Source organism: Alosa pseudoharengus, unplaced genomic scaffold (assembly GCF_046254945.1).
Source record: "Alosa pseudoharengus isolate Yale_2024_CS ecotype anadromous, Long Island Sound unplaced genomic scaffold, YU_APseudo_1.1 YU_APseudo_1.1_scf_15, whole genome shotgun sequence".
NCBI classification, from domain to species: domain Eukaryota; kingdom Metazoa; phylum Chordata; class Actinopteri; order Clupeiformes; family Clupeidae; genus Alosa; species Alosa pseudoharengus.
In genome coordinates this window covers 29,171,271-29,185,896 of record NW_027468620.1, presented here as the reverse complement: position 1 = coordinate 29,185,896, position 14,626 = coordinate 29,171,271, and the positions used below count along the sequence as shown (strand labels likewise).

At 47.5% G+C, this 14,626-nt stretch overlaps 1 protein-coding gene across 5 annotated transcripts in view; it reads left to right on the top strand.

Annotated features, from left to right (window-relative positions):
- kcnma1a (potassium large conductance calcium-activated channel, subfamily M, alpha member 1a) overlaps positions 1–14,626 on the top strand; it is a 133,573-nt gene that overhangs the window by 79,708 nt on the left and 39,239 nt on the right. For all 5 annotated transcript variants that reach the window (XM_076285129.1, XM_076285127.1, XM_076285128.1 and 2 more), the window contains 8 exons: positions 1,555–1,646; positions 8,209–8,319; positions 8,609–8,714; positions 8,954–9,036; positions 10,008–10,077; positions 10,333–10,488; positions 13,831–13,940; positions 14,157–14,225. In XM_076285129.1, coding sequence (XP_076141244.1) covers positions 1,555–1,646; positions 8,209–8,319; positions 8,609–8,714; positions 8,954–9,036; positions 10,008–10,077; positions 10,333–10,488; positions 13,831–13,940; positions 14,157–14,225 — 797 coding nt within the window. The remainder of the gene's footprint in view (positions 1–1,554; positions 1,647–8,208; positions 8,320–8,608; positions 8,715–8,953; positions 9,037–10,007; positions 10,078–10,332; positions 10,489–13,830; positions 13,941–14,156; positions 14,226–14,626) is intronic.

Here is a 14,626-nt window from a genome sequence, read left to right as displayed (position 1 = left end):
TATTTGACTTTTTAAAGTTTAGATGTATTTGATAGTTCATATGGCCCCTGATAATCCTGCTCCCTGTTAGATATCCTACTTAGTCATTCAGTAGTTATGTTAGAAATGTTATTGTTTCTGTATGATAATGTTGTCGCTGTTCTCTTAAAGCAGTTTGCGGTTTCAGGGGACTCCCACCTTCGTGTACCCCTCCCCAAAATTCCAACAAACACAGTGGCAGGAGGATGTGCCATAGGGCGGCCTGAATGATACCACAGCATCGGCAGCCTTCGAGCAACTGGTGCCTAGCATAGGACAGCATAGTATAGCCTCGCACAGTGCAGAACAGAACAGCACAGCACAGCTCAGTGCATTGTAGCTCAGCACAGCACCGCTAAACCGAACCAAGCGAGCCCTTCTCGTGCCGTCGAGTGCACAACCTAGTATAACCCAGCGCAGCACAGCAAACGTGTAAACTCTTAGCTTTCTCAGAACCACAAATCCTAGATCATTCCACATTAATTCAGACCATATCACAGAAGGAGATGACCTCCAGCTGTTTAATGTGTCATAAGGCTTTTCCATTGCCATTTATTATTATTTTTTCCCTCTTTTTTTATGTTTGGAAGGGCCTGGAAGCCTTGAGGTTTAACACAGCCTCGCATTGTCTGCTTTCTATCAGAGGCCCGATTAATGACTTCAGTATGGAAACACTTGAAGCGGCTGCGCTCAGATCAGGCTAACGTCATCACTCATTATTAGGCGTGGAGGTGCTGAAACGCAGGGAGGACCAGGCACTCGGTTCTCACAGGAATGTGTCACGGAGCGGGCGGCGCGTCCGAGGGTGGGGAGGGGAGGGGCGGCCAGGCCAGGCCATGCGCTCTCCTAGGCGTTCTCAGGCAGGAGGTGAAACAGGCCTGTCGTCAGGGCCAGCAGGCTGCGGCAAGCTTTGCAAAACGCATCCAGCTCATTTCCCAGCCATAATGAGTCTTAATGGGTTTTGCAGCTGTGGATCATCAGGCCGGACTATTCAAATCAGCCTGGCACATAGTTAGTGTTTGTTGGACAAAACATGGCACATAGGGTTTTTTTCCCCCCCCCGGTCCTCCTCATCAACATGGTCACGCTGTGACGAGTGGTCAGCTGGACGGTTTTTTCTTTGCATTTCTTCTCATTAAAAAGTAGACTCTATTGTGACCTAACAGTGTTGGGCGATTTTTTGTTAGATAAAAATTTAATATGATTTTCTTCTTTTCCGTTACAATCTATTTTTTTCCGCCTCTGAATTAAAACTCTTAAACTCCAAAGGGGGAGCTTGGAGTCCATCGGTCAATTGATACACTGCTGGAGAGATGTCACTATCAGTCTCAAGTTTTGGATGGCCATTCTGCTGATTTTGTATTTTTCCACTGGCACATACTTGTCAAAATGACCACTTAACAGCATACTTTTCTCAACACTCAGCTTCTGTTCCTCAGATCTCTTTGGACTCTTTGGATTAGCGTCTCCCCCAGACACCCCCGTCTTTGGCCTACCGATTTTAGTCTCTGCTTCTGTCTCCTATCTTCTCCTTAGGCCATGTTTGCCAGCTACGTCCCTGAAATCATAGAGTTAATAGGAAACCGCAAGAAATATGGTGGTTCCTATAGTGCGGTTAATGGGAGAAAGTAAGTATTCCTGGAGGCTCTGCTGCCTTGGCCACAGTAGACCCCTATCTGCATGCCTCTTTGTTTCTCTGTTTCATGCATGTAGGCCATGTTTGCTCGCTACGTGCCAGAAATTGCTGCTCTCATCCTTAATCGGAAGAAATACGGAGGGAGTTATAACTCGACACGAGGCAGAAAGTAAGTCCAAATCCAGCTAAGGTGTGGTTGTGTGACACAAATCCTCCCCTAAAAGTGCTACCATAGGCTCTGTGATCTAGATAACCTAAACAGTCCAACAGAGTTCGCCAGACGAACCCAAAGTGTCACACAGTGACTGGAGACCTTGGCCATAAGAGGCACATGTCCACGCCCTGTGCTCTGTGTGTTTGTGGCTTCTGTTCTTTAACATCCTCTCTGCTGCTTTTTCAGTTCATTCCACACACTAGAGCTTTCATGACTACCAGACCTGACATTTATCTGTGCTGTTTGCATTCCTGCTAGGGACCTTTTGTCTATTGGTTGAGTTTATCCCCTCATGATAACTATTAAATCAGCACTTGTTAAGACTAGGTTCAGTCTATTGGAGATGACTAGTCATGAAAACCCTATCAACTGCTTAGAGGAGTAGATTTTGTGATTTAATAACAATCAAACACATGTGTATTTCCCCATTTGTAACAGTCATAGGGTATCACTTGTCTCTTTTTCGTTCCATTGTACTTTTTTGAGTTTGTAGTCTATTTTATTTGTTTCTATGTTTGCATCATTCTTGCATGCTTTCCTCTGGTTGGCTTGAGCTGCGCTCTTGCTGGCTTTTCCGTGCGCTCCGCATGCGTGGTGGGAAAAGCCGTGGTGGCCGTCTTTCACCGCTCGCCCCATCGCCTCATCTCCGTCTGACATGAATCTGGCCCTGATCTTCAGTCAGCTCCCACACCCTGAGCTGAGCGGAATGCCTGGACGCCTCGCGCTCCCTCATTCGAGGCTCTAGACTGCACTTGGCTTGCTTTTTGCCCGCCTGACGACTCTTTCATGTCCCCCATTTGTTTAGCCGTCGTGCTTTTTTTTTTTTTTTTGATTTGTCTCCGAAGGCCGACCCTTCCTCCCCAACCCCCCCCCCCCCCCCCCCGTTTGAATGTCTATGTGGCCGTCCGTTGAAACGCCCACTCGTTTCTGGCTCAAACTCGGCCTTGTCATCAGCACACCGCTGTCTCCCCTCGTTTACGGTGCAGTTAGAGAGGCAGGACAAAGATATCGCTCTTTATCTCTCTCCCTCTCTGTCTCCCTCTCTTCCTCTCCTCTGCTCATTCTTCCTCAGTCTGTCTCATGCGAAACAGGCCCCCTTTCTCACATCTAGCTTTCATCATCTTAGTCTGAGGGCAACTATCCTGCCGAGAAAAAGCCATTAGAAAGTTCTTTGTCTGATGCCGTTTTCCTGTCAGTGGAACAAGATTGATGAAATGTTATGTTTGGCTGGAAACCCCCGTTTGGATTTGCAGTCTGGTGTTGAGAGAAGGGCCTGTCAAAACCACTGACTCTCTCGCTCTCTCTTTCTCTCTCTCTCTCTCTCTCCCTCTCTTTATATCCCTCGCTCTCTTTTCCCGGCCATACATGCATGTGGTAGCAATTAGAGGTCCACTCACCAAAGCAGAAAGACTGGCACCAAGCTTTGCATTATTATTTAAATATGTACGTGAAGAATGGATAAATCATGACACACGCACATAAATAAAGTGTGTCAGGATAATTATTTCTTCATTGTGACACCATATTTAAATTTAAAATCAGGGTGAAGGAGAAAAAAAGTCCCTTTGGGGTTTATCATAATCACTGCACATATTCAAATCTACAGTAATCTGTATATCAGTGCAGTGATGCAGGAACAGTGACATTGTTACAGGACAAAACTGCAGTAAGTCTGTAAGCCATCCATGGTGCCATCTGTTTGATATACATATTTAAAAACAGTCCATGTACTGATGATTTTGTTGTTATTAATATAATGTTTATATTACCATTTGATCCCCATTGATTTGCATTAGTCCATCTGTTGAGCTGTTGAGAATTCTACAAAGCCTACAGGATCAAAGATGACTAGCACACTCCTCCATAATCTGCTTAATTTAATATTGCTCATGATATCCCCCCCCCCTGTCTCTCCTCTGCACTTGATTAAGGGTAGCACTGAGTGAAAAGGTCAGGACAAACTCCACTCTGTGAGGTCACTGCCAAAACGTCGATCACAGCGAGGCACGGACTCCATTACCGTGACCTGCTGTCTCGGTGTGGTTCTGCATACCAGCTCGCCTAGCGTAGCATAGCCAGCCAGCCAGGCACGGTGACAGCGCTCAAGCTGGCTCTCATTGGCGTCCCGTCATAAAGGCGCGCGCTGCGTGCCACAGCGGTGAGCCGAGCAGAGGCTGTCTGTGGTTTCCATTAGGCCCCTGTGCAGCCCAGGCCGGCTGACTGCGAGACTGACACCCCATAAACCCAGCGTGAACCCTGAGCTCATGCACCTCCGCGCTGCCGCAGCTCCGCGGCTCCTTCGCGCTCCGCTGAGGGCTGCCGTGCCGGAGGTGCGGGGAGTGGCGGCCGGGAGAACCCGACATTAATCAGCAGGAGGCCTCACCTCGATCTGGCACGCATCAGGGGCTCTGCGCAGTGTTTACTAGCCTGCATGGCAGCATGCTAGCCACTACACCTCTGGTCATTTGTTGATTCTTGCTCCCCTACCTCAGTGGGACACATGGGGAGACAATAGGTTCTGGGCTCCTGGTCTTCCATTATGGGGAACATGACGCTCCACAGGCAAACTCCCAGATGTATCCCATGGTTCCCTCACTAAATGTCCCTGCCATATAAAGTTAGGAGCCAAGGAGTGTTGCATTCTTCAGCCTTTAGCCTAGTGTGTGCAATCTGGATCATTTAGTGGCAGAGCCAGTACTTTTGAAACGTTATCACACTCTTGACTGATTGGCACTGGAAAAACTTCACCTGATTTTTATGTTTAGACAACAGATGGTGTGTCTTTTATTCCAAGTCTGTTCGGCAAAATTCACTATTTAAAGAAAATCTATTTTTTTATTTATTCTATTAAATTAATTTTGAATCTCAATCTACACTCTTAAATAGCAATTTTAAACACAAACACTTCAAAGTAAATCACTAAATAATCATTATTTTTACTTCAGTAGTGCCCAGAGGCGTGTCCCCAGACTGCTGTCACATAAAATTAGGGATGAATAAAATACAATCTTGGTTAGGACCATTATTAATGTCTCAGTTCAGAGGTGAAGATAGGATCATCTTGGATACTATTATACACACAATTGATTCAGACATAATTCTCTCTAGTATTGTCTGAAATAATAATAATAATAATAATAATAATAATAAGGCTTATAAAGATATTGACTGCCATCATCACTCTGTAGTTATAATCCTGTGGTATGATACAAGATACCTTGGAAATAGTCATCTGGATATTAACAGTTCTCAACTTTTCCTAACTCACTGGTAGTAAACCTTTTTAATACAACGACTTTCGCACATGTGCTATGTGGGTGGATTTGATATAATCAGCCAAATGAATCTTTTTCAAAAGGAAACCTTTGAAAGCGAAGAGCCCTTGTTTGTTGAAAGGGCAGGGGGACTGTGAAAGGTTTGAGCTGCCTGAGGGCGGCGGATTCTTAGAATAAGGATCAGAGCAGTATGGTTGGTGTAGCTGCTGGTGCTGATGTTGGAGCTTTCTTTTCTTGTCTTCTTTGGTGTTCTTTTCTCTGTGTGTGATGTTTCCTATTTACACATTTACAAAGACACTGTTTGTTTGCCTGCTTGAGAGTGCATGCTTGAACGAGCGCTGCTAAGCCTTTGCTGATGATGCCCGTGCACTTGAATGTGTGCTCATTCTCTCCCCAGAGTGATGTGTGTTCATGTCTTTTGTTTCTGACCCAAATGTACTCTCCACGTTATGCTTTTCACTGTTCTTATCGTTGTCAGTTCATCTGCTCACAGTCATCTGATGGATGACGTTTATGTTCCATTGTGGAACTGAAAAAAAAAGTAATACTCTGAAAAAGGATTAACACTGAAGGGACCTTTGTATTGATTACTATCATGAGATTAATTTAAATGGAAACAGCATTTCTGCTTTTAAATGATGGTGGAAGAGTAGTATATATACAGAACCTGCAGATTGACTAATCAACACTTGAAGTAGTGCTGAAATTGTTCAAGTTAAGTTCTGTGCTGTTTACAGTGGAGCCTTGACATGAGAGTAAAAGCGAATTGTAAGACAGACAAAGCATTTCAGCTCGAACTGCACCATATTAGAATTGCATTTCATCCTTGATTATTAGACATCAGAATCGTTTTTTGCCGAATCCCTCTTGTGGTTTGTGGCGTTGCCTCCTTGGTGCCGTAAACACACAACATTGTCAGCACAGCAGAAACGCTGTCAGTAGCCCAGTCATGCTTGACTGGCTGCTCATCCACACAGGGAGACAAGATGTCTGTGATGGAGGCCGATGGTCAACCGCATGCGTACCAGCTGCCTCTTATGCCCCACACACAATGGGAAGAGAGACAGCGAGGGCCATGTCACAGAAACCCCCCCATCCCACCCCAACACCCCCCCCCTTCCCCTGCTCCCTGCGTTTAGTGGAACGGCTCAAGGAGACATGTTGGAAATGAGGGAAAACATGAATAATGTGGCTCTCATCAAAACTACATGCATCTCCTGCCAGCCACCACTGGCTTCTTTAGTAAGTCATCAAACTGGATGAGAGAAGCGCACACACACACAAGCCTCCATACATCCTTAGGATGGCCAACCATGCAATTACCACTGCTCATTAAATACTTAGGGGCTGGGGGCTTGGGGGGGGGTGGGGGGGGGGGGTGGATCTGCGAAGATCATTATGTTCAATAGCATCCAGACATCGCTGTGTGTGCAGCATGTTTATCCCAGACCCCTCCAGCCAAAATGGGCCTGCTGTTTGGCAGTGGGCAGACACTGCGCAACACTGGCCCTTTTGTGTGCTTTGTCACAAAACACTTCCCCAAGCACCTGACAAATAACAAACAGACTGTTGTGCTTACCATTTCCTACGAAGAGAAGCAAATGTCTGCATGGGCTTTCTCCTGCAGGCCAGGGGTGCGGCGGGGGGAGGTGGGGGCAGTTTGGACAGATTTAGATTGATTACCACCGAGAGCCCTCGTCATCAGGCCTAACCACAGTGTTCTGGGATGGAGTCAGCATGTGGACAGGCAGCCTGTGCCCTTGCCCCCCCCCCACGGCTGATTGACAGCTGTTAATGGCCCTCTGGCTCAGCCCCTCCGCCCAGCTTAGCGAGCATTATGATTATTACTGTATGGGCTGGCATGCCTGGAGTTTGGTAAAACAATGCCTTTTAATGGGCCCTGTGTCCAACTTGATCCCCCGTGAGAGGAGCTTGGCCTGCAGCGCTGGGGGACAGGTCTGGGTCAGTTTCACATTTGATGTTGGCTTTTTCACAAGAGTTCTCTTTTTAAGCTGTGACATCCTCTGTGACATTTTTAATTGGTAGTTTTGGCCCACAACATTACGAGCGGCCCAAACAGTAATAAAAAGCTTTCATCCCCTAGATCACCATAATTCATGTTGACGCAGCAGCACCCCCCCCCACCCCCCCTGACAGAAATGCTGTGTTATGAATATGGAGCCTTGTTGTTGGGCCAGCCTTCGGCTTTATGAGCACTAGCGTTCAGACTGCAGGTCGTGACCAGAGTAAATAGTGCGCGCGGAGAGAGCGCGCGGCGAGGGCCCGCGACGGCCACCTGAAAAGGCTTAAGACTGCTGCTGCTGAGAGAGCGCGGCCGGCTGGCCTCCGGTCAGGCAGTACCGAGCCACTGAGTCCTCACTGGGCACACACTCCTCCGCCGCGCCGCCCTCAGACCTCCAGCTCGGTGCAGAGGAGCCGCATGGGGTCAAGACCCCCCCCCCCCCACACACACACACACACACCCTGTTCCATTCCAGTTGATCTCAGATCCGTCCCTGTAATCACTTGGCTGTGCTGAGACACAGGCCTTAATTGAAAAGCAGCATCTTTCCAGAAAGATGTCAGTCTGCCTTGGAACCCATGAGCAGAATTTGTGGCCCCCACAGACCAGAGGACATTGTGGAAGCTTTTTCAGTAATGCCGGAGATTATTATGTATTTGAGCCTGATGTCCATGTTGTCGTCAACACGCACTCACTTTTATGGAAGTGGTTTGGCTTGACAGACAGTTTGCTGATTGAGAACGTATGACAAACAGATAGAAATATGTCTTATTATATTTTATGCTCCCTTGACTGGTTCAAAGTCTAGCACCATAGTTGAATTGTTCAAGTTAAGTGGTTTAATACGAAGGAAGTAAAATATGTTTTGTGATGGGGAGAAAAGGCCCATGATTTGAAATACAGTAAAGCTATGACCCTTTGTTGTTTGTGAAAGGCATTTGACATTTCTATGGTTTATTATGACTTGTGCTTTCTTTTAGGGACATGCCAGTGTTTGTTTTATTTTATATTGCCGTCTTAAGCTGGATTTTCCCCCTTTCAGGCATATTGTGGTCTGTGGTCATATCACGCTCGAAAGTGTTTCCAACTTCCTTAAAGACTTCCTACACAAGGACAGGGATGATGTCAATGTAGAAATCGTTTTTCTCCATAAGTAAGTCTATCCTTTGTCTGATCATTGAAGCTATAAAAGAACAGCATGGAATTTTCCTCCCCAAATGTTCATGCATGAAGTAAAAGCAATAAATATACAAAGCCAGCAGAAAATAAATGAATCTGTGTAACTGTTTGTCATTCATTCCTGAGGTCTAGTCTGGGACTGCTCTAAGAGATTGCATATGCTCATGATAAATAAGATTTCCTCTCTTGGTTTTTGTCATGACAAGCCTACCTCAGCATCTAACACTAATTATTGCCCTCTCTCCCTCTCAACTTTTCAATAGTATTTCCCCTAATCTTGAGCTGGAAGCCTTATTCAAACGCCACTTTACTCAGGTGGAATTCTACCAGGGATCTGTTCTGAACCCACATGACCTGGCCCGGGTGAAGGTACAGTGTCATCCTCTCCGCTGTTCTCCTCTCCTCTCCTCTCTCTTCACCTCTCCGCTCCTCTCTTCTCCTCTCCTCTCTCCCCTCCTCTCCTCTCCTCTCTTCTCCTCTCCTTTTCTCTCCACTCCTCTGTTCTCCTCTCCTCTCCTCTCCTTTCTTCTCCTCTCCAGGTTTCCCTTGCGTCTGTACTTTTAGTCTCCCTCATTGTCATCTTTTCCTCTCTTGGTTGCGCTGTGCAGATCGAGTCGGCGGACGCCTGCCTGATTCTTGCCAATAAGTACTGCCCTGACCCAGACGCAGAGGATGCCTCCAACATAATGAGGTATGTTCGTTAAGCCCCATTTAGCAGGATTTCCTCCTCCCAAACCAACCACTTACCACGGGTCATTTCTTCCATGACAATTACGGCCCACATATGACAGGTTACAGGCTATCATCATCATTTTGTTACGGAACCAACAACTGTGGCACAGACAGAACGCAGCCTAATTAAAAAGCAAAGCTCGGAGGACAGCGGTGCAGAGTTCAGCCATAGGTCTTGGCTGCATTTGTACACGGGTAAGAATGTGTTAACGGCCGATGCGTTTGGGAGCCTGTCCTGTTTATGAGTGGAGGTGAGAAGCAGGCCTTATGGCCGGCCCGGGGGCAGAGCGCTGATGCTAGGCCAAGAGCAGCCGAGTGTTGTCAGATGTGGTGGCGATGGCAGAGAGCGGAGAGCTGTCGTCTCGCTCAGGTGTGAAAATGAGGTGTGAATGAAAGAACCAAGGCCTCGTCCACCGGGCCCCGCTAAACGCACACAGCCACACACATGTTGGGAGCTGGCAGCCGATGAAAAGGGCCCCTAAAGCGCTGGCTCGCCCCTGAGAGGAAGGAACCCGGAGCTTTTATACAGTTCCCAGAGTGCATGTGGTGCGAGAGCATGTATTTTTAATTCCATTCACGCCATATAATCACCCAGTGTTCGCCCCGTCTGCACAAATCCGCCCTTGAAAGATGGCCGACAGCATTTGGCCCACAGCTGGAGTCGCTCGGCACAGCTGCCCTGCTGAAGCGCTCGCGGGCCGTAAAACGCAGCTTCATATGCAAATAAATTCCACACCTTCCGTTTATGAGACTCGAGAAGACAAGCAGACTGAAGTGTGAAGGGAGCAGCTCGGCCTACTCCCAGCTCACTACGCCACCCGCTGCTAGCCTCCAGTTACCAGAGAGGACTCCTATTCTCTACCTGAGAGAAGCCTGACCCAGTGTGCACCATTATAAGGCTCAGTCATTCTGTTGCTTTTTCCCCTTTAGAGTAATATCAATCAAGAACTACCACCCAAAGATCCGAATCATCACTCAAATGTTGCAGTACCACAACAAGGTAAGAGCACATCAATCCCCCAGTGAACTGACATGACTCTTAGTTGTTTCACAGTCACAAAGCACCTCTCTATCATACTGTAGCTCACGGTCTGATTCTGCACGAAACATTTGAAATGAAAAGATCAAAACCCTTTGAGGCGCCTGCTGTTCATTACTTTCACCACCTCTGCTAAACATCCCACAAGAAAGGCTCTCTCTCTCTCTCTCGCTCTCTCTCACCACCCTCCTTATTCCTGCCCCCCACCACTCCCAGGCCCATCTGCTAAACATTCCAAGCTGGAACTGGAAGGAAGGGGATGATGCAATCTGCCTGGCGGAGCTGAAGGCGGGCTTCATCGCTCAGAGCTGCTTGGCCCAGGGCCTGTCCACCATGCTCGCCAACCTCTTCTCCATGAGGTCATTCATCAAGGTACTGTCAGCCACCTCCTCTCCCCCATCCCCATCCCCATCCCCTCCCCAACACACACACACACACACACACACACACACACACACACACACACACACACACACACACACACACACAAATGCAGGTCCCTGCTGTTCAGGGGGAAGCACGTCTCTGTCTGCGGGTCCTTAGTGGAGAGACAGAGAGCCTGGTGATGCCTCAGACAGTAGATGCAGTCTCACGCTCCCTTCCTGGGTCTCTTTAATCACGCGCGCCATTATGCTATCTTGTAAATCATCATCTCTCTGCCTGCAGTCTCATTTGGGACCCATGCAGGGAGAGCAACACAACGGTTCTGTCACCATTATGAAGTAATTTATATGAGGCAATGGCACCATAGAAGCTAGGATATAAATTAGCGGTTTCCCCCTCAGAAGAATTTACCGTCCCCTCAGCACCCTCATATACGGCTGAAATTTGAACCGCGTGTCTGATTCACAGTCGTAAAGCAGCACCCACGCCCGGCTGTATTTTTAGCCAAGACTGAGGCCCATCACTCCGCTGTAACTGTAGAGAGACGTTCTGTCTCACTGACAGAGAATTACGCCGAGATTTACGAGAAACGATTCAATCAGAATGGCACACTTTGATATTGGAGTTGACGCTTTGGGGATGGATGTCACGAATGGCGCTCGCTTCAATCAGACTTTTTTGAACGGAGAATCGGTACATGCACGCCTTTCACATCCTTATGAGGGGTTTGCATGCACAGGGCTAGGCCTCACTTTTCTGGAACCCAGTCAAGCTCTGAACGTTTAGGTGGAGTGCTTGCCCTTTGAAGGAAAGGTTCTCGTGTCATAAAAATGACGGATAACTTTATAATGGCTATTGCAATGTGGTATGTGAAGCCATCTGTTCTGGACATCACTCTCCTCGTTAAAAAGTGCTCGAAACAGGGCAAAGACCACCAGCACCAGAACGCAGTCCTTCCCCTCAGCAACCCCACAGCCAAATGTGAGAAGCATGTGTCCCACAATAGCACTCCGCAGCACAACCGGTCAGCGCAAACCTCCACCCGTCCACTGACCACTTCTGACAGGCCACGAGTCAGTGAGGATGAGGAGCAGGAGAAGATGAGGAGGACAAATAGGGACAGATTGAGCAACAACCCAAAGAACAGCCCACTCTAAAATGGCCCCTGCGGATCAGGGTCAGACCCATTTGCGAGTGCACCACTTCTCTGGGAAAGGACTGGTAGCACTTGTAACACGTTTGCTATGTGCATTAACCCAGAGAGTGGAATGACTCCAACGCTGTTTTGGCCTGAGTCAATCAGGGTTCCCCCGTAAAGCCCGGCTGACCAAGGCAGCTTGTCCCTAATTCATTGCGGGCACTTTAGCAGTGATGTGATTTACTCCCGCCACTGCACAGAGTCTGTAATTTTAAATAAACACAGCAAGCCCCAAATGTTATATTTGAACCAAACCAGCCCTCCATTGGTTTATGGGATGATGTAGGCACTGAGAAATCTGTTATTTACTTACATTTTTGGCAAGCAAACGCTTGTATCTGTTGCCATAAGGCTGTTATGACATAGAAAAGCACATGAAGAAGTATGCTATAATGAGACATTTCAAGGCTTAGTGTCGCATAGATTTAGGAGTAATTAAAATGTCCTTTAATCAGTGAGTTGCCTTCCTTTTAATTTGTGTTGGCAAAGTCATGGGCCCGTCCTGAATCACGAGGATGAACAGCGCAGGCAGCTCCTCTACTCCTTCAGCAGGGTTTTAGGAAAGAGAGCCTTCAAGACACAGATGCAGACTCGGCCTCCTCTCCGAAGAGATACACACACACACACACACACACACACACACACACACACACACACACACACAAACACACTAATGAGCGAAATGATTTAGATGTCATTATGTCGTGTGTCATTTGTTCTCACGTTTGATACCAGGGTTTCCCGCAGGAAATGTGTTAGTCAAAGTGGTAGGTCGTGGTCGGGGGGTGGGGAGGGGGGTCTGGTATCGGTTGCCGTCCGAGCGGGGTGGGGGGGGGGGTGGGGGTTGGGGGTGGGTTGTGCTTGTATTGGTTGCCGTGTCGGTGGGTGTTGGCGTCTTGTTTGTGCGATACACTACAGACTCACTACAAACTATAGAACCAAGTGCAAAAGAAAGTGCAAAACAACAAAATGTGATCAGTCACTACTTATGGCAGAGCTGACAACTAGCATTGTTACAAGCCATCCTCCTTGGCTTTAAAAAGATAATATCAAGGGCCCTTTGGTAATTGCACTGTTTTACTATTGGACCATTAATGCTTATCTTCATGCAGGCTGTCAGACTGTTGACCTGCAGCCTGTTCCGCAAGTCTGTCCTGATCTATACACCGAGAGTGAATGAAGTTTAGATTATTTTATAGTTTTGTGTAATATGGAAGGATTTGGATGGATCCAAATATGGATGGAATTTGAGCACGGATCGCTTTTTAATTTAGAGGCCGTTGGTCACGGTTTGGAATGAAAGGGAGAAAACAGGACAGACTGCAAAGTGCGGCCGCCTTGACTGCAAAGTGCTGCGGGAAACCCTGCTGTTTAGCAGTGAGAGGCATTGTAAGAGGCAGCAGCATAAGAGAGGCGAGTGCCTTATGATGAAGTACCACCAAGTCCAGAGTACCATTCAGGGGAGCAGAATGACATTCAGAGGAGCAGGTATGTAAGGTTGTGTAGGGAGCTATGAGTAAACTTACTATCAGCCTGCACAACCCCCTACCCACCAAACACACACACACACACACACACGCACACACGCACACACACACACACACACACACACACACACACACACACACACACACACACACACACACACACACACACACACACACACACACACACACACACACACACGCCTCTCTATTACTGCTGCCATCAAACATGCCTGTCCTAAAAGTGTTCTCAGTGAGTGGCTAAGTGAGTGGCTGAGGGAAGCCTTTCAGCCCAGTGGTGTCATAGGGTGGCAGAGATCCATCACAGCACTGCCCACTCTGCCCTGAGAGAGGGGGGGGGGGGTAGTGACCATATTAAGAACCCCTTCAAGATGCCTGTCCACTGTTGGCCTGCCTGGTACAAATTAATGCTATAGTGAAAAACAAGTTCTTATAATGCTTGAGATTATTGCCATGCTTGTGCCAAACGTGGTTGTTTGGTGTGGCGTGGCATGGCGTGGGGTGTCGTGGCGTGGCGTGGCGTGGCGTGGCGTGGGGTGGCGTGGCATGGCGTGGCGTGGCGTGGCGTGGCGTGGTGTGGGACAGATCAGACTGAATGACCAGGTGCTGTATGTATGTGCTTGTCAGATTGAAGAGGACACGTGGCAGAAGTATTACCTGGAGGGCGTGGCCAATGAAATGTACACAGAGTACCTGTCCAGTGCCTTTGTGGGCCTCACGTTCCCCACAGTTTGTGAGTAAGTATGACTCCACCACTCCACCATGGGACATCTGCTGTGCAGACAGAACGTTAGCACATTAGATCTCAATGTATTGTCAGCATAACGGTATGTATATAAAAAGACTCTTGTGCTTGGGGTAGCCAGCTTTGCTTTTGAAATATCTGTAATCACTGTAAGCACCTCTTGTTTGTGTGCAGCATCGATGCATACTTTGCTCTGTTTGTGTTTCAGGCTGTGCTACGTGAAGTTGAAGTTGCTGTTGATTGCAATTGAATACAAGTCTGAACAAAGGGAAAGCAGGTTTGTTGTGGGCACTCTCTGATTTCTTGGGATGTGCAACAGTTATAAAATGTGTTATACACAAATGTGTATGTTTTTGTGAGGTTATACATAGACAGATATGGGTAGAATGCAATGACATATATTTCCACAAGACATAGTGCTGAAAATATATAGCATTCTATATGGCATTTAGGTATCTAAAACACAGACCATGAGGCCTGTACTGTATACTGTATATGTTGGAGTTGGATCTCCTGTCAAGTGCCATGTTGCAGCATGTTGTATGGAACATTATGGTACATGGTTTGTTTGTCGTTGATTGTATCCAACTGCCAAATGAAGGGGTCATAACATCTGCCCAAATTCACTGTGAACTATTGATATGGGCCAAGCACTATGGGTGAAGCGTCCATCATCAA